At 47.9% G+C, this 27104-nt stretch overlaps 1 protein-coding gene and 1 long non-coding RNA gene across 2 annotated transcripts in view; one reads left to right on the top strand and one right to left on the bottom strand.

Moving 5' to 3' along the window:
• Positions 1-5095: 5095 nt before the first annotated feature.
• LOC129558132 (uncharacterized) lies at positions 5096-9036 on the bottom strand. The gene is made up of 3 exons (XR_008686379.1): positions 8913-9036; positions 7919-7992; positions 5096-5555 (listed from the first exon to the last, which is right to left on the bottom strand). It is a non-coding gene; the product is annotated as an uncharacterized LOC129558132 (long non-coding RNA).
• A 174-nt stretch (positions 9037-9210) lies between these two features.
• MED26 (mediator complex subunit 26) overlaps positions 9211-27104 on the top strand; it is a 41208-nt gene continuing 23314 nt past the window's right edge. Inside the window, exon 1 of the mRNA XM_055428798.2 lies at positions 9211-9555. Coding sequence (XP_055284773.2) covers positions 9484-9555 — 72 coding nt within the window. The 5' untranslated portion in view covers positions 9211-9483. The remainder of the gene's footprint in view (positions 9556-27104) is intronic.

The raw sequence follows: 27104 nt of genomic DNA, 5'->3' as shown, positions 1-27104 counted from the left end.
CATGACCACGGGAAAAACCATTGCCTTGACTAGACGGACTTTTGTTGGCAAAGTAATGTCTCTGCTTTTTAATATACTATCAAGGTTGGTCATAACTTTCCTTCCAAGGAGCAAGCGTCTTTTAATTTCATGGCTGCAGTCAGCGTCTGCAGTGATTTTGGAGCCCAAAAAAATAAAGTCTGACACTGTTTCCACTGTTTTTTCATCTATTTCCCATGAAGTGATGGGACCAGATGCCATGATCTTTGTTTTCTGAATGTTGAGCTTCAAGCGAACCTTTTCACTCTCCTCTTTCACTTTCCTCAAGAGGCTTTTGAGTTCCTCTTCACTTTCTGCCATAAGGGTAGTGTCATCTGCATATCTGAGGTTATTGATATTTCTCCCAGCAATCTTGATTCCAGCTTGTGCTTCTTCCAGCCCAGCGTTCCTCATGATGTACTCTGCATATAAGTTAAATAAGCAAGGTGACAATATACAACCTTGACGTACACCTTTTCCTATTTGGAACCAGTCTGTTGTTCCATGTCCAGTTCTAACTGTTGCTTCCTGACCTGCATACAGGTTTCTCAAGAGGCAGGTCAGGTTATTATTAGAGAAATGCAAATCAAAACTACAGTGAGGTTATCGCCTCACACTTAAGAGCACAGACCTCAGTAGTGGTGGTGCACAGGCTCAGCTGCTCTCTGGCGTGTGGGATCCTCCTGGATCAGGGATCAAACCCGTGTCTCCTGCATCGGCAGACAGACTCTACCCCTGAACCACCAGGGAAGCCCTAAAACAGCACATTTATTATCTCACAGTTCTGGAGGTTCAGTTCAGTTCAGTTCAGTCGCTCAATTGTGTCCGACTCTTTGCAACCCCATGGACTGCAGCACGCCAGGCCTCCCTGTCCATCACTCAAATGAGTTTAAGTTTACTCAAACTCATGTCCATCGAGTTGGTGATACCATCCAACCATCTCATCCTCTGTCGTCTCCTCCTCCCCTTGCCTTCAGTTTTTCCCAGCATCAGGGTCTTTTCTGATGAGTCAGTTCTTTGCATCAGGTGACCAAAGTATTGGAGTTTCAGCTTTAACATCAGTCCTTCCAATGAACACCCAGGACTGAGCTCCTTTAGGATGGACTGGTTGTATCTCCTTGCAGTCCAAGGGACTCTCAAGAGTCTTCTCCAACACCACAGTTCAAAAGCATCAATTCTTCAGCACTCTGCTTTCTTTATAGTCCAACTCTCACATCCATACATCACTACTGGAAAAACCATAGCCTTGACTAGATGGACCTTTGTTGGCAAAGTGATGTCTCTGCTTTTTAATAAGCTGTCTAGGTTGATCGTAACTTTTCTTCCAAGGAGTATGCGTCTTTTAATTTCATGGCTGCAGTCACCATCTGCAGTGAGTTTGGAGCCACAAAAATAAAGTCTCCCACTGTTTCCACTGTTTCCCCATCTATTTGCTATGAAGTGATGGGACCGGATGCCATGATCTTAGTTTTCTGAATGTTGTTAGAAGTCCAAAATGAATCTTGCTGGGCTAAAATCAAGGTGTTGGCAGAGCTGGTTCTTTCTGGAGGCTGTAGGGGAGAATCTGTTTCCCTTCCTTTTCCAGCTTCTAAAGGCTCTCTGCATCCTTGTTTATGGCCCCTTTGTCATTCCAGCCAGCAGGGACTGGTCTGATCTTTCTCATGATGCCTTCTCTCTCATTCTGACTTTTCTCCTCCCCGCTTCCTCATTTAAGACAGCTGTGGCTACACCAGGAACATCTTTCCATCTTAAGGTCAGCAGAGTCGCAACCTTCCTTTCAAGCAGGTGTGCAAAGTCGCTTCAGTTCAGTTCAGTTCAGTCGCTCAGTCGTGTCCGACTCTTTGTGACCCCATGAATCACAGCATGCCAGGCCTCCCTGTCCATCACCAACTCCCAGAATTCACTCAAACTCATGTCCATCGAGTCAGTGATGCCATCCAGCCATCTCATTCTCTGTCGTCCCCTTCTCCTCCCGCCCCCAATCCCTCCCAGCACCAGAGTCTTTTCCAGTGAGTCAACTCGTCGCATGAGGTGGCCAAAGTATTGGAGTTTCAGCTTTAGCATCAGTCCTTCCAATGAACACCCAGGATTGATCTCCTTTAGAATGGACTGGTTGGATCTCCTTACAGTCCAAGGGACTCTCAAGAGTCTTCTCCAACACCACAGTTCAAAAGCATCGATTCTTCGGCGATCAGCCTTCTTCACAGTCCAACTCTCACATCCATACATGACCACGGGAAAAACCATAGCTTTGACTAGACGGACCTTTGTTGCTTCAGTCATGTCCAATTCTTTGCAACCCCATGGACTGTAGCCCACCAGGCTCCTCTGTCCATGAGATTCTCCAGGCAGGAATACTGGAGTGGGTTGCCATTCCCTCCTCCTCCTCCTCCATTCCCTCATCTTCCCAACCCCAGGGATTGAACCTGCATCTCTCACATCTCCTGCATCGGCAGGCGGGTTCTTTACCACTAGCGCCACCTGGAAAGCCCCGTTCCTTCCATCTGCAATCTTAATTCTCCCTGGACATCAAACGCTATTTACAAATTCCAGGGATTAGGACAGGACTGTCTTGGGGGCTGGCTTCCCAGGTGGCTCATTGGTAAAGAGTCTGCCTGCCAATGCAAGAGATGCAGGTTCAGTCCCTGGGTCAGGAAGATCCTCTGAAGGAGGAAACAGCAACCCACTCCAATATTCTTGCCTGGGAAATTCCATGGACAGAGGCGCTACCGTACATGGGTTTTGTAAAAGATTTAGACAGGACACACCACATCGAATCTATGGGGGCCTGAGGCATGGGGTGTTACTCTGTCCGACAGTAAAAATTTTTGGTGTTGCAGACAACACCATCTCTTAACTACACAACTTGAATTTGCCGCACACAAAACCACACAAAGACATGGGCCTGGGTGAGTGGTTTCTGTTTTCCCTTTTTTTGTCTTAAACTCATCAAAAATTTCAAATGCACACAGAAGTAGGCCAGTGCAGAGATTTCGTGTACCCATCAGGGGATGATTTTTAAGTCTTTCTCATGTTTTGCTGTACTTGACTAATTATCTATACTGCAAATATCTATTACTCGTGTAATCAGGAAAGAAAAGAAAAACCACAGAGGTAAACATCCGAGCATCCAGGAAACATGAGGAAAACCAACACTGCGTTTTGAGGTTAAAAAGGAAAAAGATGCAAATAGAGCATATTAGAACCTCCATCCTTTTCTGCAGTCATCACCCATGAGCCTGAGTGGTAGGCAGAGATCAGAACATTCTCAGGGCAAGTGAAATCTCAAATCATATAGGCCTGGGTAGGTCAGACCCTTTCAATAGAACCTGCTCGCACTTGTCTCCTGACCTTTCCCCCTGAAAGTTGCATTGAGATAAGAGATTCTTGTCTGGGCCATCTGATGCAATAATCCAGTTCAGCTTTAAGGCAAGTAGACTATAGTTGCCTGGATGGTGGGTGGGGGTGGGGGATGGGTGGGACCAGGTTTGACCACTTTGCATCAACACTGTACTTAAACTTGGAAGTCTGTGTGCTTCAGCGACCCTGTAAAGCTGAGACGCGCATGGAAGGTTCAGGAAAGGCCAGAAGAAATTTTGATAAATGACCTGGTCCTGTGCATGTGTTTTTGTGTGTATATTTCTGAGAAGTTTCATTAGGGATCTTACCTCCTGGCTTCTATCTGCTTCCATTTGCTGCCCCGCCCTACCCCCAGAGGTCAGTCTCCTCATTTGATTTTCCACATCAGCCCCTTGACCTTCATCTGCTCTTTAGGGAAGTGGCTTGTACCTGATTAGGTTCCTGTGTTTCCCCATGAGTCTGGGAACCCTGAGCTCTGGACCACAGTCATCATCTTGTCCCTCTCAACTTAATAGTCACAACCTGAAAGTTGACAGTTATGTTTTATTAAATGGGAAGTTTTAGGACTTCAAGCCCGGGAGACAGCATCTCAAGTAACCCTGAGAGAGCAGCTCCAGGGAAGCAAGGGGAGGAGCCAGGTTATGAAGTTGTGCAACAAAGGGCAGGTAGCCTGAACATAAAGAGATTATTGTTAATTAAAGGAAACCCGCTATCTAAAGTGAAGGAATTTAGCGCTTTTCTATGTAGGGGAAGATGCAAGAGTCTGGGCTCACTGAAATCATGCCTTCTATAAGTATCTCAGGGAAGCCTGGCATGCTGCAGTCCATGGGGTCGCAAAGGGTCAGACATGACTGAGTAACTGAACTGAACTGAATATGTAGCTCAGCTGTCTGGGGCCAGTGTCCTGTGTTTTTTTACATTCCAAGTTCCCCAGTGCTGCCTCATGGCTGTAGGGTCACAGGTGTTGTTTTCTTTCCTGGTTGCCCTTAGGGTTCAGAAATTCACTGATGACTGTGACCCCCTTGTTTATTGATATGGCAGGACTACTTCATTTCTCACTCCCAATCCAGCCACATGACTCTGACCAAGTCTTCTGAGGAGCCAAGTCACCCAGTTGGAGAATTAGATGACCAGCATGACAGACAGGAGTGGAGAAAACCCACTTAGTGATGGCGAGAAATAAGTCTGGCCAGGAACATGGGAAATGCACGTGTATGGTGTGTATCAGTGTGTGACGTGTGGTATATGACAGGAGGACCTCAGTAGGCCAAGGACTTAGGCAAGATGAACTGTGAGACCACTCCTTTTTTAGAGCAGGTGGAACAGTAAGATTTAAACCCTGTGTTACAGCTGCCTGGAATAGAAAAGGCCAATCATGCATAAAAGCTACAATACCTTTATCCTTTATCCTGCAGTTCCTTCACTGAACTTATTTTACTTTTGTAGATACTAAAATGAACCAATTCACTGGAGAATTAGTGGAGTGACTGATCTTGTTTCTTTGCTCCTGAGAGTAATTGAGAGAACAGGAAACTATAGTAAACAAAAGAAGAGCCTCTGATTCAATCTAACAGCTGATTAGATCATCATAATCAAAAGATTAGGTTATTTGAGCATTTTAATAGATTACACACAGTTTTAACAAGATTTAAAAAAAATTATACAATTTTTAAACGTTCCTTTTCTTTTACAAAATTATTAGCTATATTCCCTGTGTTGTACAATACATCCTTGTAGCTTATCTTATACCCAGTAGTTTGTACTGCCCACTCCTCTACCCCTATACTCCCCTCCTTCCACTCCTTTTTATGACTGAGTAATATTCCAGTGTATAGCCATCCACTTTGTTTATCCAGTCATCAGTGGATGAGCATTTGATGTTTGCATGTTGCACCTATTAAGGATAGAACTATTACAGACATTTACCTGCACAAGTCCATGCCAACGTATGTTTTCATTTTTCCTGTGGCAGTCGAAGGAGTGGAATCGCTGAGTTATGTAGTAACTCAGGCTTTCTTAAAGCTTTACTCTAGATCAGGCAGAGTGTAGCTTCTACTGCGTCCCCTAGACCAAAGTGAGTTGCAGACCTCCACACAGAGTCAAGAAGAGCCTTACAAGGGTCTTGATTGTCCAAAGGGCTTCATCAGGGTCCTCTTGTCAAGCCCTCAGAGTGGAACCTGACACATAGGAGGTACTCAATAAATATTACATACTCACTGTTGTCACTCTCTTGATTACCAAGAATAATACAAAACTGGGGCCATAGGGAAAACATAAACTGTTAGGACTTAGGTTGACAACCCTCAGTCAGCCTGACAGCAGATCTGTCCTCAGGATTTTGGAGATTATGATTACAGATTAACAGTATTTGAGTCAGAAAGTGAGAACTTGAGCTACTAGAGGTCACAGTGGCCACCAGCACTGGACACGATCATCAGAAGGCATCCCATATTTGCTCCAGAAAATGTGGCACTGCAGGCAAAACTGTCAGAATAAAAAGCACCTGTGAGAGAGAAGTGCTTTGGTTTCTTTCCCTCCAGTGTTTTTTTCTGTGAATTGTGTGTATAAGCATATATTGCGTATCTTAATAAAACTAGATTGTAAGATACATAGTTTATATGTTGCATTTTATCATTTAACATTAAATTAGGAGCATTTTCCCATATTATTCAGTGTTGGCTACATGATGTAGCTAGCTCTATATCCTTTTATTTATAATTTGGAAAGTTGATAATGACACACAACTTGGTGAATTTCTACATGTTGCACACATCCATAAGACAAGACCACCACCTAAATGGAATTTCAGGATCCTCTGATCTCTTCTAGTCCATAACCATCCTGTTTTCATGAAATGATTCCCAGTTTATCTATATACCACCTTATTGGACACATAGGTGGCTTCCAATCTTTTGCCCTTATAAACGATGCTGCAGTGATCTTCCTTGTACGGACACTTTTGTCTCTGACTGCTTCCTCTGGATACATTTCTAAAAGTTGCAAAGTCCTGAGTCAGAGGGTGTGAATATATGGAAACGCTGTCAGTTGACATGCTGCGTCCATGTCAATCCTGGCACTTCAGAATTCCCCTCCCTGTGCTTCTGCTGCACTTTGCCTGGACAGTGCAGTTATGGTATTGTATTAATGAGCCCTAACCCGTTTTTAGGACTTCGCTTCAAAACTAGCTCCACAGGGGACTTCCCTGGTGGTCCAGTGGTTAAGAATCTGCCTTCCAATGCAGGGCATGCAGGTTTGATTCCTGGTCGGGGAACTAAGATCCCTACATGCTGCAGAGCACCTAAGCCCTCACCCCCACGCCACAGGAGAAGCCCGCTTACAGCAACAAAAGATCCTGAGTGCCACAACTAAGACCGGTCGCAGCCAAATAAATGTTCAAAATGGGTAACTACATATTCTCCATACATCTGTGTGTGCCCATGTTCATCCTCATGTGTATTTATATTTAATGCAATACTTCATTTATTAAATATTTGCTCCTCCACTGTGTGACAGATCTGCATAAATATTTCTGGGTGTGTGTATACAACTACCATGTATCTGGATGAGACATTCATTCACTTACTTCACATGTATTTAATAAGCACTCTTCTATCTACTGGGCCTTTCTGATAGCTCAGTTGGTAAAGAATCTGCCTGCAATGCGGGAGACCTGGGTTCCATCCCTGCATTGGAAAGGGAAAGTCTACCCACTCCAGTATTCTGACCTGGAGAATTCCATAGGCTGTATAGTCCATGGGGTCATAAAGAGTTGAACATGACTGAGCGACTTTCACTTCACTTCTATTTACTGGGCTTCCCAGATGGCGCTAGTGGTAAAAGAACCCACCTGCCAATGCAGGAGACTTAGGTAAGAGACATGGGTTCAATCCCTGGGTTGGGAAGGTCCTCTGGAGGAGCACTGGCATGGCAACCCACTCCAGTATTCTTGCCTGGAGAATCCCTCAGACAGAGGAGCCTGGTGGGCTACAGTCTGTAGGGTGGCAAAGAGTTGGGCACAACTGAAGCGACTTAGCACATCCACATGCACTTTTATCTACTGGGGACACAGAACCAGTACCCTTAACAGAGCTCACAGTCATCTTAATGTTTCTTCTTAGTTTACTAAGCAGGTCAATGGAGTGTTTTCCAGATTTTTTCTTAAATAATCTGAATCATACTGGGGGAGGGGGAAGCAGCTTATTTCTAAGGGACCCTTGATTTAAAAAAACAAGTCTGAAGTTAAAAATAGAGGCAGAACCAGAATATACTCGGGGAAGGGCTTGTTTCTTTTGCTTATCTGTAGTGAGATAAAAAGTATCTCCAAATGGGCTGGTTTCCAACCTGAACACCATGTACACAAAGCACCTCATTCTAGGAGGGAGAGTGAATAAAGAGGTAATTTGCCCGTATTTATTTTCTCCTACAAGTGTGATGTAAAACTTCTCACACGTGCAGGAGCAGGCAACCACAACCACGTGGGGAAGCAGCCGTTTTGCAAATAAAAATGCTTCCCAGAAGCATGACAAATGCAAGACTTAACAGGTGTAGCACAGAGCCGAGGCGCGCATGTGGTTCTCATCATCTGCCTCTCTCCTGTTTTAAATGTAGGTCTTCCTGTAACAAGAAGAAAAGTTATTTCTCTTGAGGCTGCGGCTAATGATCCACTCAGCCTGCCTTTTTTACCCCTTCGCATAATCGTATATTTAACAAGAGCTTCCACGGAGAAAGCCGGCAATGAGGAGGCAAGGGGTAGGGAGAAGCCCTTAGACTTGACATTTAACAGTTCTGGGTTTGACCCATAACTCTGGGTGACCTTGGGCCTCAGCTTCCTTCTTTGTAAGGGTGTTTCAGTTTTCCAGCACCACCATGTAAAGCAGGGTGGGAGGGTCTTTTAAACCAGTGATTCTTAACAGGGGTCGATTCTACCAGCCAGGGGACCTCTGGCAGTGACTGGGGACATTTTTGGTCCCCTGCAGAAAAAGGGTGTTACTGGCATCTAGTGGGTAGAGACCAGGGATGCTGCCGAACATATTGCAACGCACAGGACAGGCCCTACAAGAGTGATCCAGCCCCAAATGTTACTAGTGCCCAGGTTGAGAAACGCCGGGGTGGACACAGGTTTGCAACGTTGGTGTCAACTCGTGCGGCCTCGGGGGTTACCTAGCTGCGGTTGCGGGTCCTCCGTGAGACACTTTGTTGTCTCATGTTTTGGGGATCGTAGCCCGAGGCGCTGCAGACCCCAGACTCGCACCCATCCCCTCTGGAGCGTCCCACAGCGCTTCTCTGTTGACCCTTCCGCTCACAGGATTACAGCGTGGACGTCTGCCTCCTGGCCTCCCGGAACGCAGAGGGGCTGGGAAGGACCCCGGGGCTCAGGAAACTTGGCAGCTTCTCCCGCCCGCGACTCCCGTCATCCTCGCCAGAATGGGGAAAGCTTTTCTACCCTAGGAGTGGGGTCCTTCATCTGCCCTCTCCGCCCCGCTGCCCTGAGGGCGTCCGCCCAGAGCGCCAGGGTTCAAGGACTCCGCGCTCACCTATCGTTTCCGTCGGAAACCTCCGGCCGCCACCCCCTCAACCTCCCGGCTTGGGAGGGGGCGGGGCCTCCAGGCGGCGGCCGTTGCCCCGCCCAACCGCCTCCCAACGGCTCCCTTGGCCAAGCGGCGGGGCGGAACAGAAGTGGGGCGACTGCGCCTGCGCGCGCATGCGTGGAGTCTAGGGGCGGGGCCTATAAGTGGCCCCGCCCAGACTCGGCGTCTCTGCCCGCCCTATCTCCCAACCTCCTCAGCGTGGCGCCGACGCTGCGTGCGGCGCGGGTTACCCAGAGTGCTTCGCGCGGGGGTAGCTCACTGGAGTTTGGTTCTCGAGGCGGCGGCAGCAGCGGCGACGGCTCCGGCGGCTCCTCCTCCTCCTCTGGTGGTGGCGGCGCCCCGGGCCTGAGCCCCGGCCCCGGCTCACCTCTCTGTCACCGCGCGCGCCCCCTCTTTCCCCGGCGCCGCGGGGAACATGAAGCTCCGCTCCCGGAGGCCGGCGAGTGAGTGACCCCGGTCCCCCGCCTCAGCCCGCCCGCCCGCTGGCCCGGCCGCTCCCCCCCGCCTCGCCCAGGCAATGACAGCGGCTCCGCCGTCTCCGCAGCAGATCAGGGACCGGCTACTGCAGGCCATCGACCCCCAGAGCAACGTAAGTGCTCCTCACACGGGTTGAGGTGGAGGCCGCATGGGCCCAGGACCCTCCCCCTCCCTAGTGCTCCTCGTCCGCCGGGCTCCGAAGGACCCCCCGGACACCCAGCTGCCCCTGAGGGCCGCTGCCATCCCTGTCTCTCTTCCCCCGGGCCCGGGCCGGGGGCTGGTCGGGCAGCCCGGCAGAGCTCGGTACGTGAGGCCGAGGCTTTCGTGCGGCCTGGGCGAAGGGATCAGATGGGAGCTGAGACTAGAGTTTTTCCCCCTCAACCACTCTAATTCTACGACCCTTGCTGTTTCTGACGGTGCTTGCCCGCCTTGCCCTTATCGTAGGACCCGCGACCCCCGGGAAGACCTCCCGGCGGGGGGGAGGGGAGGGGGAAAGGCTTTGAGCAACTGGTGTCCGGGATAGGACTCGGGGAGCCCGTGCCGCCGGTGTCTCGGCCTTCTGGGTGATGAGGGAAGTCTTATTTACCTTTCCTCCCGGCTGGAAGAACCTTCCTGGCTTCTAAGGGAACCCCTCACCCCGGCCTCCTTTACACCTAGTTGGGTGCCCAGGGCGCGTGGAGAGTCCCTTTCGGTTCTGAGAGTGGACTTGCCTTCGCTGGGTCTCTCTTGGGGTCGCTGCCGACGGAAGATGATTTTGTGGAGAGTGGGATTCTTCCTATTACTTTTCTGGGCCTGAGTACTCCTTGCGTCTCAGACCAAGGCAGAGCCCCGCTTTTTGGTAGTGAATTGGAGGTGATTGTGTGCTCTCCCATTCCACCCAGAGCCCTTCTTCGTCTGCCCCCTACGTGGGGCCCTCGCCTGTTGGTTTGTGACCTAGACAGTCAGGGGTAACCCCAGGGTGTCGCTTTCTCAGGTGCTGCTCCACCAAGGCTGCTGTTTGTGGAGGGATCTCCCCTGCCCCCCACCGTGTGTGTTGGGAAAGACTCACCGTATTCTCATATTTTCTCTGAGTGGTTGTCCGTGATACGGGTCATTTTCCCTTGTGGCCAGAGCAGGTTCAGCAATGGCAAGATGCTGTAGCATCCAGGTATGAAGTGAGCCCCTGCATTTCCTGGGAGACCAGGAAGTGGCCATTGAAACCACTTTTTAATGTGCTGGGGATGGAAGAAATAAACCATCTTTGGCTTGGCCAGGTAACTTCTGTTTCTGTCATTGTGGGGACTTTGGCTTTTCCTTTACATGAGTTTTGCAGATTACTTTTAGCAGTAGGTTTTAGCCAGCACTCTGGGAATAATTCATGGTTGGATTGTACAAATTTGGTAGAAAGAGAGGAGTTGTGATCTTTGTAAGACTGATTTCTGTATCATAAGTAATTCTGTCATTCCTGGTCTTCAGGCCCCATGAAGATAGACTTGGTGGTACTTGTCTTTAACAAATGTTGTGTACATTTTTGTTATGACTTTGGGGGTGGAGTAGGCACAAGCTATATAAAACCTTGCAGAATTTTTGCAGTAACTGGTGCTGCAGCAATTCCCAAGACTGAAAAATTAGAGGATAAAACAAGTGAAATGAAAAATGTAGCCTTGGTGACTTTCACCTCAGAGTGTAATTTCTTGAATTCCATATGCTTGTTTGCCTTCCAGAGATTCTGAATGGTTGCTGAGATATTAGCACTGATCCTAATACCACCTAGGAGAGCTTTGGGATCAGAAGGTGCTTTAACAGGCAGTCACCATGTTGTAGATTAGGTGGGGCGGTGACCTCAGGGGTTCCAGTGTTTTGTAAGACTCTAAAGGGTTCCTAGGAGAAAAGGAGGAAGAGGGGCCAAGCCCATGGTTGTGTTACATATCATGGAGTGCACATTTCACGAGTCTTACTGATGTTAAGTGTAGTGAACGAAATCGGAGTATTATCTCTGAATATGAGCGATGAGAAAGTGTCTCCTTTAAATGCTGCTGTTGTGAGTGATGTTCGTGAGTATTGTTACAAGCCATTTGACAGGAGTGTGGCTTGGAGCAAACTCCACAGAGAAACTCAGAGCCGTGGAGGAATAGGTTGCTGGTAGAGATGGTGTGACCATATTTCTGCAGTTTCTCTTGATTGAACTGGGCTCAGGTGAGAGCTAGGTGGCTTCATCAAGGCATTGCCAGCACACAGCTGCTCTTCTCTGCCTTACCCAAGTAGAAACTCCTTCTGCATAGTTGCTGCTGCTAAGTCACTTCAGTCGTGTCCGACTCTGTGTGACCCCATAGATGGAAGCCCACCAGGCTCCCCCGTCCCTGGGATTCTCCAGGCAAGAACACTGGAGTGGGTTGCCATTTCCTTCTCCATCTGCATAGTTAGTTGACACATATTTAAGATGCTCCTGGAAAATAAAAATGGGGACAGTGTTGAAGAGCCAACACTAAAATTAAACCTCTTCTGAGAAAAGCGACAGAATTGTGTCATTAATGCTTACCTTTATGGGCATGCAATTATGATAACAAACTTACTTTTGCTTGAAAAGTCAGTGTCAGGCAGCTGACCTAATATCCACAAGTATCTAAAAAGTTAGGAAAGTAACAAAGTAATATTTTCTGATCATCTCCCTGACAAAGGGGTTTCTTAAGAGGAAAGTTCTTTGGTCTAAATTCTAGCCTCTGGAGTACTTGAATATCTATAGCATCAGGCTTTGATTTAATAATTTTTGCCAACTCAGTAATAAATGCTGTACAATCCTTTTCAAAAAGCAACTAGAAGTTTTTTAGAACAGTGGAAGCCTTACTCTTACTGTCCTATGGCAGCCCAGGGTGTTGAAAATCTTTCCGAAGTGCACTGTGTGCCTTTGTTAATCTTGTTTTGTCATGGATAAAGTTGAGGAGGACTGTCTTCTTCCTGCCCAGAAATCAGTCAGTCCACTCAAGCATAGTCTCATCAGCAAGTGATTAAGTTCCTCATCAGCAAGTGATTAGATTTCCATTTGTATTGGATACTCCTTATTTTGCCAGAGTTCGAGCTTTGTCTTCCAGACCACAGGACAGCCTTCAGGAGGAGTTTGTTTGTCTGCTCTGTCTAGAGCGGAAGTGTTAGGCATGCTTTCTAAGTGCTGGTTAAACTACTGAACCCTCGAATCCCTTCTTGGGTTCTCCAGCAGGAAATCTCAGGACTACATTTCTTCCTCAGTGTTCTGCAGACTTCAGGTGCCAAGGGGAGGTGACCAAGGGGCCTCTGCAGAGAGACACAAGGAAAAGATCATCTTCCCACCTAGGAATTGGAAGGTGAGGATACCAGTGAGCTTCCTTGGGCTGTGGGTTCCTTATCCACAACCTGGGACTGGGGATTGGTGTATTTGCCCCATAAAGCTCGTTCTAGATCCAGGTTCAGATTCTGGACCTGGGCATCAGAGGCTAACATGAATTGTTCTCTAAGTTTTGTCTTTTAATGCAGTATCTATTGTGTGAATTTTCTGAATAACAAACTGACACACTTCTGCACAGAGATGTATGCTTTACCTGCCTCTGTGCAACACTTTAACAGTCTCCTGCTTGCTTCTAACAGCCAATGAAGGGAGGCAGGGTGTGTGGCCAGTCTCCCCTTTCTGTGGGTTCAGAAGCCGACATCATGACAGTAGGTGCTGTCTTCCATGGCCTGGAGAGGACAAAATGCCTTTGTTTCCTACTGACTTAAATGTGAGGTGGCTGCCCTAAAGTTAGGGACTTACCCAGAGTTATTAAGCGATAATGCTTCCAACTTTAAATGCACTGTAGTGATCTCAAATGTGGAGAGACGACTTCAGAAGAGGCCATGAGGGCAGTGTTTTTGAGCTCGTAAGAAAAGATGTGGGTGCCTCTTCTCTCCCACACAAGTTTATAAGAGATTATAACTTGGGTTCGATTTACCTGTGATAGATCCAACAGGTTGATGACATTAGACAGCCTGTCCCGGACACGTCTGAAGGTTTCTGTCAGGGGAACGGAATCCTGGGCCAGACCACACTGTGATGTGGTAACTGCCAACTGATGTGGGACTTGTCATGAGTCTGGTGTTCCAGCTTTCTTTTCTCCTTCAAGATTACAGCACTTCTGGTGTTTTTATGAAACACCATTGATCTTACAGAAAAGAGGAATCTTGTAAGTTTTAAAATGGAAGGCTGTTAGTTCCAATTCTCATCAATATATTAGAACATAAGAAATCTAAACATGTGGACTCTTCCTGATCACGCCAGTGGCCCAAATTCAGTAGCCTTCCTCTCTTTGCTCTGTCTGTTGTGGCCAGGATGTGTGAGGACAGCAGTGTGGCATTTTATGACTTTGGGAAGTGGACAGGTGACAGTGTTGGTTGTCAGCAGGTGTAAGTCCCTGTTGTGACTTGCCCTCTTCCTCAGAAGACGGTGGACTTGACTTTCTGTCTTCACGGAGGTTCTCAGAGGTGGCTCTCATCAGGGGATGTTAGCCTGGCTGCAGGTCACAGAGGCCTGGAAGACAGTTGAGATCAGCTTAGGGGAGAGGCGTTTGTCCTGATACAGATACAAACAGCACTGTGGTCACGGGCTCACAACACCACTTCGTGTGGTGGGCCATGCCCTCAAAGGAGCCAAGTTTGGTGTTGTGAAGAAGGAGCGCTCTGCTCACTTTGCCTCCGTTTGTCCATGTGTCTGTCTTCTCAGATGGAGTTCTGGTTTATCCAGAACTGATTTTAACCCATCATGACCTCTCTATGACTGCCTCCAGTGGTCTCCTGCCACCCCACCACTGTCAACTGCTTTCTGGAAGCTGGGAGCTCTGTCTGTCAGCAGAAGTTGTGCTTTTTCTGTTTATTCCTGGTGGTGGCTGTCCTGAGTCTGCCTGATGCCTGTGGGGCCCACTTAGCTGGTTGTCAAGTTGGGTGCCTGAGTTTGTGGCTCAGTGGCTGGCTGCGTAGGCAGTGCTTTTTCAGTCCGGCTTTGTGAGTGCCCACACTTAGAGCCCCCTTCTCCCACTGCTCCTTTTCATTCTCTGTACTGAGCAGGTATTGACACAGGGATTCCATGAATTGGAGAGCATTTCCTGCATAAGGAGGGCCTACCAGTATTCCGCATGCTGGATTTAAAAAGTACACTCTGAATGAATTCCAGTTCTTGGGAGGCAGTACACCTACATTTCAATCACCAACTCAACTCACGCTGTTTATGGAGATATATGATAAAACTGGAAAAGGTGGCTCAGCTGTAGAGTAAACATTTCTAGTGAGTGTTTATGGTGCTGGCTGTGGTGGGTGCAGACCTGGGGATACCCAGCCACTACCCTGCAGGGACCTGGAGCAGGCATAGTGCGCGTATGGATGGTCTGGGCTTGGGGCAGCCTCACAGGGCTACAGCTCTTAGATCCAAATGGAACAGTTCTTCATGTGTCTTATTCAGAGATGGTTCAGAATTCTTAAGAATGTAAAATGACTTTGTAGAATCATTTTTTCCTCCATCATTTGTGTTTTCAGAAGGAAAAGGAAGTCATTTTTTGGTTTGTCTCTGACCTGAGGGGAATGGAGAGTTTGGAGGAATCGCTGGCAAGTCATCAAACAGTTTACCCTCACAGCAATGGGATAGGAAGAGGGCTGGTGAAGGGCCTGGAGGCTGGTTTACAGTACGGGTTTAGGTTGGCTCTGTGTGGCTTCTGGAGACAAACTTAGGACTCAAAAGGCAGAAGTTCCTGGGAGGTAGGTGCTGTTGGACTCGGGGGAGCTCATCTTGATGATCATCAGAGCTGGCTCAAGAGTCCAGGGCCAGTCGTGCCAGGAGGGTGTCGGACAGGACTGGGCCCTTGGTCAGGACTCAGACTCTTGACCTGTGAGTTCCTGGAGGTTCTGTGATTATGTATGGAGCCTGTTAAAATGAAGGGTCATGTCAGATATGCCCCAGCCAGGTGGGTGGGGTTAAAAGCCTTCAAATGCTCCTGGGACTGCAACAGAGTTTCCTGGATTCGTCCATTGGCAACTATAAAATGAAGAGCTGCCATTTACTAGCACTTACTGTGTGCCAGGATGTGTAGTGTGCGTTGCATCCTGGGTAGTCCTCTGAACCACTCTTATACATGGATGCTCCATCTTCATTTTAGGGAAGAACCAAAGGTTAAGTGATCTTTCCAGTGTCACAGAGGTGGATATTGGAAAGCTCTCTGCCCAAACCCAGTGCTGGTTGGCTCCGAAGTCAGTGGGCCTAACAACCTTTTACATTAGTGGCCAGAATGAAAGTTGAAGTCCAGTGCATCTTCTGAGGTTTACCTTAAATGTGAAGTGTTTTTAAAGGTTAAGCTTTGCCTTTCCATTTTCTTCCCAGTTCCTACAAGTTTTCCCCTCTAAAAATCTTCGGGCCTACTGGCTTATAACCTTTTGGGGTATCAAGTTCCATTTTTATGATCAGAAACATTCAGGAACTTCCACCTGATGCCATCAGTACACCTGATGGCAAGTGTACTGTTTTGTTTTGAAAAAATTCAAGGACAGAAGCTGCTCCTAATCCAGTAATGTTTTGAAGTAAAGTTATAGCTTGTCATCAAAACAGCATCTACGGAAACCTGCAAGCCAACTTTACCTGTTTGTGTGTGGCACCTTGGATTGGACCCTTTGCGCTGCCTCTGGCTGGGGCCTCCTGTCATCCCTACTGCTGTCCCTTTTCCAGAAACCTTTCCCACTTTAATCCAAGACAGTCTCCTTCAGGCACCTAACAGAACTTAAAAATACTACATTGTAGGTGGGAGGGGGGTTCAGGAAGGGGAACTCATGTATACCCGGGGCGGATTCATGTCAATGTATGGGAAAACCAACCAATATAATATTGTAAAATAATTAGCCTCCAATAAAAACAAAACAAAAATACTACATTGTAAATTTTACATTGTAAAAATTCTACATTCCTGCTGAGACTAGATCCGTTCCCATTGGATGGCAAGTTCCTTGGTAACAGAGCAAGAGTTATTTCCCAAGTATCCAAAAGGAACTTCTTGTGAGTGGGTGCTCAAATGTTTGATGATGTTCCAGTGAAAGGGCTGGTCTTCAGAACTGGCTGTCAACATTTACTAAGTAGGTACAGGTTGCCAGCTCTTTGCACATTTAAACTATACATCAATACAGCAACCTGGTGAGGCAGGTACCAGTGTGGAAACGGGCTCAGTGGACACACTGCTAGAAGGGACGGCTCTGGGGTGGGAACCTCCCCACTCAGTCCTCACCCGCCTCTGCTGCCTCCCCTGTCACTCGGGAGAGGGCAGTGGGTACAAGGCAGGCATTCCACTCTCCTGCCTAGATTTGGATCCTTAGGCTGGATTCTTCTGTGCAGCGTTTTTATGCTTGTTCAGCAGAAAAGTTGTACCTGAATACTCTGCTTTCTCTTGAATTGGCTGAGAAAAAGGTGTTTTTCACTTTTCGTTTCTTGGCTGGCATTTTTCACCCCTGACAGAAAAGGTGGCTCTTGATCTTAGATCCCTGTCAATCTGTGATCCCTGGAGACACTAATCAAATGCCACATAGAGACTCTTTGGCCTTTTTTGATCATTGACAAACCAAACCGTTTCTGGACACTCCCACCCCCCCACCTCCGCAGGTTTCATTCTTCAGGGCCAGAAAGTGGATGATGCTTTTTCCAGGCCACACTTCATGGTAGGTCAACCTGGTGGCTTCTGTGGAGACTCTGGTCACTTGTCCACTGTGTGCACAGTGATTTTGTAGGTGGCTGGCCCTATTTCTGTGCCGGGGGCTCTGTGGTGGAGTCGGGAGAGTCACTGATGGAGAATTCGGCTGCCCGTGACCGTGGCTCATGCTGAGCGGCCGTTGGTGGCCTGGCTGTCCTCTGCCAGGTGCCAGTGGCCCCGCTCTCCTGCTTGTGCCTTCAGCTGCATCCCCTCCCCACACCCCGGTCACACATGGCTCTACAGAGCACCTGGCCTGCTAAGCTGGCCTTGGCTCTCCTGGCACACACCTGCGGGCTGGGTTCCCCTTGTCCCTACGATGCCTTACTTGGATATTCCCCCTCCCCTATTCCAGCTTATTTCTCTGGACCCCTCTGCCATCAGGTCCCTAGTCCAGCTTGGGGTGAGTGGTGGGTTGGTGGCCACAGGGTGATCCCTAACATAGCTACTTGTGTCCTTAAGGCCAGTCCTTCTTGAAAGCCATTTCCAGTGACCACATCCTAGCTTTTTTTTTTAACCCCCTTGGTGTGCCTTGGCATCTGTGCCAGGCAGATAGTTGGCAAGCCAGCTTTTTAGTGCTGCAGGGGGAGTGGGTGAGTGACACTGATGTGGCGGTATGTAAAATAGGAACAATGGTTTTATGCCCTTTCTGCTAATTGTTTCACATTGTTTCCTTCAAGCATTCAGTTAGATAGTTGCAGGCAAAGCACCTTTGCTACTTCTGCATTGGCTTGTGTTGCACAGAGGCTCGAAGTGGATCTCTTCTCAGGTGACACGCTGGCTTTACTCCATCTTTCTGTTTTGCTTTTTTTGTCGTGTTGCCTTTGCACAGTGGGTATTGTCTCCCCAGCCCCTGTAGCTTTGGGAATCACTCTTACTGACCATCATCCAGGGCAGAAGAGGAAGGTACTTTTTCCCCAGAAGGCTGAGCAGACATTTCCTGGTGCTTTGATTGAATTTGTCTGGACTTTTATTGAATTAGCAGACTGTGTTGATTGGTTCACCCCTAAATCAAGGCATGGTGTTATTCCACTCAGACTGACCCAGAGTAGAGGAGGTGCTCCTAAGAAACATTAGGGCACTGTTCATGGGAGAATAGGGTGGGAGTTGCCTGGAGTTGCCTGGTAGGAACCCTGGGTGATGCCTTTGAGGTGCTGGTTTACTCACCTCTTTAAAAATTAAAATTTTGATATGATTGCGTCTTCAAGTAATCGCGTGTTGTGCTGGGCCCAGGATTGGGTCCTGGTGACAGAATGGACATAACTGAAATATGAGTTCTATAGTAAGCAACGGGTGGTTTGCATGGCGTCAGATCGCAGCATGGGGTTCTAAGTACCCCTCGTTCTGGCAAACTGCAGACTCTGATTTGCCTGTAGTCACACTTGGGTACCTTGTATTAGCACAGGTGCTTGGTTGCAGCTTCTGACCCCATCCTGGGCTAAGAAGCCCTTTGGGAGTCTAGGAGAGCCTCAACATGGCCCTGCTTATGTTCTGTTCCTGAGGGCGTGGTCACCTCTCCTGACTGGGTGAGGCTGGGTGGGAGGAGGCAGTGCCTGTGACCAAGCAGGAGCTGAGCTCTCCAGTCTTGTGTTCTCTCAGGCTCAGAGCATGGATGGTTCCTGGGAGGTCTGGTCACAGATGATTATTGTGCCCATTTCTTCTTAACTGTCCCCTTCCCCTGCTTAACAGAAGCGGATTAGGTAATCTTTCATGGCCTTTCCTATGTGTCTGGGGAGCTCTGACAAGCACCCAAAGTTGGTTATGTCTGCTCCTCCTTGGCTGGATGCTGGCAGCTGGGCAGTGGTAAACGTGGGCCACGTGTTACGATTGAGGCATGTCTGGGGGCAGAGAGGTTTGTGAATGGACATTTCACTTTCGCTTCTATTTTAAAGGAGCATCTTAAGCATTTAAAGTTCTCCCTTTGAAGGCTGGTGAGCAAGCCAAAGCTGCTGCTGCTGCATGCAGAAGCTTCACTTCTCGCCAGCACCTTCCTTAGTGAGATAAGCCCATCCTGCATTTGTTTGTAAGGTTTCTCCTTGCACCACTGAGTCAAAATATTGTTTGGGATTGAAATTGGAGTAGGAGAACTGAGAGGGAAACTGTTCTGTTTTTTTGTCCTGGACACCACGTGCATCTGTGTGTTATGTGGATAGACTTGTTCCACGTGGTGGGAAACGTAACAGCTCTGGGATTTGAACTCTTGAAGGCTCGGACGAGGATGGATTCACTTTCAGTTTGAAAACTCCTGGAGAATCACTCTGACTTGGCTTGGGGGTGGGGTGAAAATGGTAGTGTCCACAGGAAGCCAGGGAGGAGCTTGCAGAAGAAGCAGGCTCTGCTGTGCAGACAGAAGCAGCAGATGTCCCTTGACTGCTGTAGCCCTCCCGTGTGGCATGGCAGAAACAGTGAGACACTAATCTGGGCCAGGAGGTAGGGACTGTCTTTGAGTTACTGGCGAACCTGCTTGTCGGGCCCACTCAGAGTTAGGGGAGTAAGTGTCTGCCTTTCTCCCTGGGGATGATGCTCCTTTGTCAGGAGTATAGGCATGGTTTTCTGTCCTGTCGGTGGTGGGCTCCTCCAAATCAGGAAATAGGAAGTGGCATCATTTGCTTTGTGAGATGAGCTGGCCTTGGGCATGAGGTTGTGTTACTGATGCTTGTCACTTGAGGCCGTCTCCCTGGGTCATCATGCTGTCCTTAGTGACCCACCACAGGCTCAGTGCTGAATGCAACTGCTTGGGAACTAAGGAAGCCTGTGGCCTAAAGCTGAGTGGTTGCTGTGGTTGGCCCCCTGAATCGTACTGCATTGGCCTTTCTGCTCTCTCCAGACCTCCTGCTCGTTGTACCTCCTTGCCTTTGAATATTTGACTTTGCTTTGAGGACCCCTGTCTGGCCTTTAAGATTTTTCCCAGATGTCTCACCATGGTGTCCAGTGAGCCCTGGGTGCTTGCAGGCCAGCCAGCTAGTGGTGCCACAATCCACTGCTCTGCTGGCTGCCTCCCTTGGTCGCCCCATTCCTGTGAATGGGATCTCTAGGGAGATGTAGCCTCTTCCTAGCCAGTCTTCTGCATCCAGATCTTATCTCTGTGCCAGCCCCAGAGTGAGTGTTCAAAAACAGACTGGGATGTTTCACTCTCTCTGTTGGGGCCATGTGGCTGACTGGGTAGCGTGGGAGCTCTGTAGGTGACATAGTGAAGAAGGCAGTCTTTCTCCAGGTGGAAAACTTGGGCTTTAGAGTTGGGCAGAACTGAGTTGGGATCGTGACTGCTGTTCACCATGTAGTTTTGGATGAAGTTAGGTTTGCAGCCTTAGTTTTCCTTGACATCGTCTACTGAGAGTAGGATGTGGTCCCTGGCCTGAAGCGTCCTGGGCCTTGATGTGTGGGTGGTAGCTGACAGTTCACAGACTTGTCGGTGGGCAACTCACCCAGGTTCCATCCCTTGATGGATGTCGTTAGGATGCTTAGTGATTGAGGTCTAGCCGATCATGGGGCTACATCTTTGCTGACCAGTGATTGGTTCAGGGATGGAACTGTGACCGTTTGAAAGTTTTAATGCTTTGCTGGGGTACTTGGGGAGACTTAAATGGGAAGGATGTGAACAGGTTGCTGCTAGGGTCTGCCACGTGAAGACAGCCTGCCCAGGAGTAAGACTGGCCGGGAGGAATAAGTTGCCGGGGCTCAGTTGGCCCTAGGTGAGTTGGTGGCGTCTTTTTTCGGTGAAGTCCATTTATTTGATCTGACCTTTCTGTCACTTGCAACCAAGAGTCAGCTGAGCACAGTGTGTCCTAGTCTCTGGCATCCTCTCTCCTGCCCTGCTCCAGCCTCTCTCAGCTGCTCGTCGGCTCCTGACCTGCTGTCGCACCCCCACCTGGATAGTCTGCCTTCCATTCTCTTTCCTTCCTACCTGCTTCTCTGGGCTCAAGGTGCAGCTTTCCTCCCACAACAAGGCCCTTGCCAGCTGTCCAAGGAGCACTGTCTTCTGTTCCTGGCATCCTAGACTGATCTTGCCCACCTTTAACCTGTCTGGCGTGCCTGTGTCCCCTTCTGCTTTGGCCCCTTTCTTGCTGTTGCATATAGTTAATTCTGTTAGGGCCACCAAAGACCAGCTTACTGTGGGTCCATCTCTGATTTCAGCCTGTGGATGAGCACAAGCATTGCCTAATCTGGCAGCACCAAGCTGGGTTCAGGGTAGAAAGAGTTCAGGTTTGGTGGGGCTGGGCAGGGTAGCTGCTTGGCTCACGGGCATTGGGGTTGGGGTGACTGTTCCCCAAAGGACAGCCGTCTCCCGTGATGACTGTTTGGCCCTCTCCAGACCTCAGCCCTTTGGGGTCCTCCTGTGGTGCGTCGGTTCCCCTTGAGCCATAGTGGCATGGTCAGCACTCAGGCGTTGAGCATGTCTTGTGTGTGTTGCTCAGTTTTAGGGAGTCTGGAGATTCTAGAGGCTGGAAACAGGACAGGCAAGAAGGTGGGCAGCTTTGGTTTTGCAGCACTTGCCTAACCTCCTCTGTGGTGTGATGATCCCTCAGTCCCAGCACCTCCCCCCCACCCTCGCCCACCAGGAGTGCACATACCTCCTCTCTCCTTTGGGCCATGCCTGGACTCCCCCTGGAAGAGGGTTCTGAACCCTGAACCCCTACTGTGCTGTGAGAGCAGTGGCTCCAGATCCTCCTCGGTTGCTTCTGCCTGAGTGGCCTCATGGTGAATCACCTAAAGCCTCTGGGCCTCAGTCTCTCTACCTGTGATATGTGGCTGTTGTGCCATCACCTGGCGGTGTTGTCCTGAGGGGTTGAGCGTGTTAGGTGCCTGGTGCAATGTCTGACTTGGACTTAGTCACCTAGAGGAGGGCGGGAACTGCTGCTGTTTCTCTGGTAAAGATGAGGAAAAGAGTGAGGGAGCCTGTCCTTAACTGAGGCCTTGCAGCTGGAAGGAGCAGGGAGCAGATTTTTCATTCTATTAGTGGGTAATAGACCTGCAGGTGGAGTTCAGCCTGGAGGGACTGAATCTCATTCAGTCTAGTAAGCAACCCTGCTTAACAAACCCAAGTGTTCAGTGTCTTTTGATGTCATCTTTGTAAGGGTTATATGTTTGTAAGGACTTAATCTTTGGACCATAACAGAAGCAGGAGAGTAGCAACTCATTGTACGCTCACTCTGTGATAGATAGTATCCCATTTAACAGATAAGACTCAGGCTTAGCCAGGGTAAGTAGCTGGCCACTGCACAACTGACCTCAGAGCCTTTGTTTTTCCCCGGAGGCCACTGTGCCCACTGCGAGGAGGGGAGGCGACAGCAAGAATCCTTGCGGAGCTCTTTGCTTCCTGGAAGAGCACTTGTGCTGATGGAGATGGTCTCTGCCCGCCTGTCCGTGTGGCAGCCCCAGCCACGTGTGGCTAGGGAGCACCTGCCTGACGTGGGTGGTACCACCAAGGAACGCGCTTTAGAATTTCTTTTTAATTTTAATGCCTACCTCAATTGGCCAGTGTGCTTCTGGGCCTCATCCCTTGTGCTTTGGGTAAGAACTGAGGCCTTTGCTGTGTTTTTCCACATGGGGTGTGGGGTAGCTTGGGGGTGCAGAGCACAGCCCCCGTCCCCTCCAAGCAACCCTGAAGTCCTGACCCCCACCCCCCGTCACACCCCCTGGTTTTTCTGGTATCTCTGGGCCCTCTGAGCTGTGTCAGCACCATTCCCGAGGTCTTGTCTTTTGGAGAAGAAAGCCTTCTTCCCTTTTCTTAACTACAGGTTGATGGGTGCAAAATTGTCTGAGCCTCCCCCCAAATGAAAAAGACGAATGGATGGGCAGATGGAAGGAAAGAAAAGTATTTCATATTCAGGGGTTTTGGAATTAGACCTGGGTTCAAATCTATATAGCTCTGTTTCTGAGATGCTTGTCTTTGGACAAATCGCAGCAGATATTGCGGACAGTCTTGTCAGATTTGCTGTCCTCTTACAAAGTGAAGACAGGCTTGCCAAAGGCCTGCCTGCCAAAGGGTAAGTAGTGCCCAAAGGGAAGTCGCTGGGTACCTCGGAGACACCGAACACAAGCAAGTGCACGCCCCCGCCCCTGCTTTTCTTGAGGGGTGGGGCTGGGGACAGTTTTCCTCCTGGATGAGTTTGTAGATATTTAACTTTGGTTTTCACAGATGGTATTTTTCCCCAAAGATAGTCTTTGTTTTAGTGTGAGCATTTACCAGACAACATTGCATAATTTTGCACATTTCTGAAAGCTCCCTGGGGGGAAGTGGAAAGAAATTGGTTGGAGAACAAAATCTCAGGCTTGTAGACGGAAAGACACACTTCTTTAGAAGAAGTGCTAGGGTTGGAACTCCCAACCAGACTTACCACCTGCCTGAACTTCTCTGAATCCCCCTATATTGCAGTGCAGACCAGGGAAGGGAAGGGATCGAAGTACAGATTTCTGAGTGTGTGAAATCGCCTTTACGAAGCAGTGTTCTTTCAACGTGGAGAACTTACTCAGAGCTAACAATCACAACCTCCCAGAGACATCACCAGATAGGGAAATACTGATGTGATGAATAATTGAAAAATATATACCTTATACTCAAATATGTAGGTGAAATGGCATTGGCAACCCTGCTGGCAGGACCCAGGAGAACTTCATACTTCTTCCTTTTGAGAAATACTTATGTGGCCGGAGGTGTAGCTTTGGTCATGTCCTTTGATCTAGACATTTTTTAACTCTTGGAAATTTATTTACTGATACATGATCATTTTTAATAACAATGTTAGTGAATATATTCATCCAATAGTAATTGTTAGTATCCTTAATTAAATGGAGTGGGAGAGGCTTAGGAAACATGGTGCATCCAGAGTCAGATAGCGTAGAGCTGTGAAGATTGATCCTGAAGACTCTGCAGAAAAATGGACAAGCTTTGCCATGATGAAGAAAAGGAACTTTTTTTTTTTTTTTTTGTCAACATCGCACAACTAGGAAAGGCACAAAAACTAGAAGTTAGGATAAAATGGGAGGCATTTGTATTGGGGCAATAGGAATGGTTTTTGTTTTTGCTTTTCCTATGCTCTGTTGTTTTTTTCAATTAAACAGTAAAAAAAGAAAAAGTAGATTGATTTAGCCTGAAGAGCCCTCAAACTATTGAGAGCAATCAAGATATGGAGTGGATCATGGGGCCTCTGTGTACTGCACCCAGTGGAGAGAAGAGGGTTGTTTTCTGTCTCGTGCTTGTTTGGGAGGTTCAGAAGGGGAGTGTGCAACTCCACCCCGGTCCAGTCCAGCCATCGTGCCTTCATGCTCTCAGAGCACAGGAGTCCAGCCCAGCAGGACAGAGAGGATGTGTCTGAAGCGTTCCTCGCTGCAGTCAGTGCTGCTGCAGCTGTGGCTCTGCTCAAGCCCGGGGTCATCTGTGCTCCCTGCTTTCCTCTACCTTAATGTGCCCAATCCATCTGTAAGTCCTCCAGATGACTTTGGTAACTCTGCTACCAAAGTGTATATTCTCCTTTCATCATCTTTTCTCTGTCTTGTCCCTTCCAAACTGATATCAGATCACACATTGGCTTAAGATCCTCTGATTAGAACAGGCATCCCCTCTCCTTATTGTCATGAAGAATTGATGCTTTCGAATTGTGGTGCTGGAGAAGACTCTTGAGAGTCCCTTGGACAGCAGGGAGATCAAACCAGTCAATGCTGAAGTTCAGTGGAAAGACTGATGCTGAAGCGCCAACACTTCGGCTACTTGATGTGAAGAGCCGACTCATTGTAAAAGACCCTGATGCTGGGAAAGATTGCGGGCTGGAGGAGAAGGGGGCAGCAGAGGGTGAGATAGTTAGATAGCATCACCAGCTCAATGGACATGAATCAAAGCAAACTCCGGGAGATAGTGAAGGACAGGGTAGCCTGGTGTGCTGCAGTCCAGGGAGTTGCAAAGGGTTGGACACGACTTAGCAACTGAGCAATAACAGTGACAGGTGCTGTATGACTTGGCCCCTTCTTTCCTTTCTCCTCTCATTTATACTTTCCTCTCCCTCAATTCATGGCTGTGTAGATTCCTTCCCTAGATCTGACCTCAGATTCCTTCAGGCTTCTCTTGGCCAATCTTTGTAAAGAGCTCCCTCCCTTCCCTGCTGTCACACTGCCTGCCTCCAGACTCTTGTCAGTTCACGGCACACATAGAAAATGGGGTGTCCAGGCAGGGCACTGGGAAACTGGACCTGGGAGTGGGGGGCAAGCAGTTTGTTTCTTCAGTATAGTTTTGAGAAAAAGTGTAAAGTGTTAGGGGATGTGCTAAATATTGAACTTTATTGACTCTCCCAATAACATTATTGATGTTCCTGAAAGGGAGAACTGTGTCCTTGAACATAACTTTTATACGTTAGCTGGGTTTTTTTTTTGTTTTTCCTTGACAATGATAATCACCATGGAGAAGTTGAGTTTGCTTGCAGAGATGATAAAACTTAGAACCATTTTTTAAGTACACCATAATTTATAAGAGTTAACATCTAAAGAATGCAGGTTCTTTCCTCTTTTCATTTATATGTAATGCTGAATTATAGTAATGCAAATGGATTTTAGTTTCATTCAGGCTTTATTTTAAGCACTCTGAAGTAATAGAGAACTCTCATTTACTCCGTGTGGTGTGCTTATAAATGTTTGACTGCTGGCTCTCCAGGGAAAATGCCTTATATACACATATATGATTATACTGATAGAAAGGATAGGTAGCCGGCAATTTACAAGTAATCATGAAACACAGCACTTTATTTTCAGTTCAATGTAGCCAGTTGTTTCTCTCAGACTGCTTTCCTTGTTTTTTGTTGAAGTTTTGTATCTGTAGTCAATTTATGAGTTTAATTTTGACATGAACATTGACTGACAATTGTTATGTTAGTGAGTGAAGTAATATCTTTGCAAAATCACATAATAGTTTAAAATACTGGAAGAATATTTCCTCAGTTGTTTGTGCTATTCCTACTGGCATGGCACACTTTGAAGTTTAATCTGCATAATCAGTATTTTCTTAAGTCTAAATCCCAGGGGCTGGCGAGCTGTTTCTGGACCACATAGTAAATATTTTCAGTTCAGCTTTGTAGCTCATACCGTCTCTGTCTCAGCTCCGCCTTTATGCATAGCACAGAAGCAGCTATAGATAATTTGTAAACAGACGAATATGGCTGTGTTCCAGTAAAACTTTATTTACATGGCTGATTTTATGTTATGTGAATTTCACCTCAATCAAAAATACATAAAATGAAACTTTTAAAACTTTGCGAAAACAGGCATTGGTCTGGATACAGCCCAGGGCTGTACAGAGGCCACCAACCTGAGAATAAATCAAGCCCTGATTTGTAGTGTTTGCCAGTTTCCAAGGTATAAATACTTTCACTGTGTCTGATTTCAAGCTACTAGCATGATGTCACCAAATGTGAAGTTGGGAAGACATGCTGCAGTAGTAGACTTGGCCGAGATGTGGTAGTCATGAACAAACTCGAAAACCCAAATGATAATGCTGTGCTGAGTCGTGTCCGACTCTTTGCCACCCTGTGGACTGTGTAGCCCGCCAGGCTCCTCTGTCTGTAGAATTTCCCAGGCAAGAATACTGGAGTGGGGTGCCATTTCCTTCCCCAGGGGATCTTCCCAGCTCAAGGATCTAACCCGCATCTCCTGCATTGGCAGATGGATTCCTTACCACTAGCGCCACCTAGGAAACCCCAAATAACAGTAACTGTGGGGAAAAAATGAGTATTTCATCACCTTTGTTTTCAAGTTTAAAATATTGTTACACTTAAAAGAAAATTGAGGTATAGTTAATTTATAGTGTTAGTTTCAAGTGTATAGCAAAGTAATTTAGTTATATACATATTCAGCTTTACACACACACACACGTATCCCTTTTCAGATTCTTTTCCACTATAGATTGTTACAGGATACTGAGTATAGTTCCCTGCGCTGTGCAGTAGGTTCTTGCTGCTTACACATTTCATGCCACAGTGTA

The sequence above is a fragment of the Moschus berezovskii genome, chromosome 8 (assembly GCF_049115385.1).
Source record: "Moschus berezovskii isolate FMDL1 chromosome 8, NW_MosBer_1.0, whole genome shotgun sequence".
NCBI classification, from domain to species: domain Eukaryota; kingdom Metazoa; phylum Chordata; class Mammalia; order Artiodactyla; family Moschidae; genus Moschus; species Moschus berezovskii.
The sequence above is the reverse complement of the archived record's forward strand: the minus strand, read 5'-3'. Positions and strand labels throughout refer to the sequence as shown.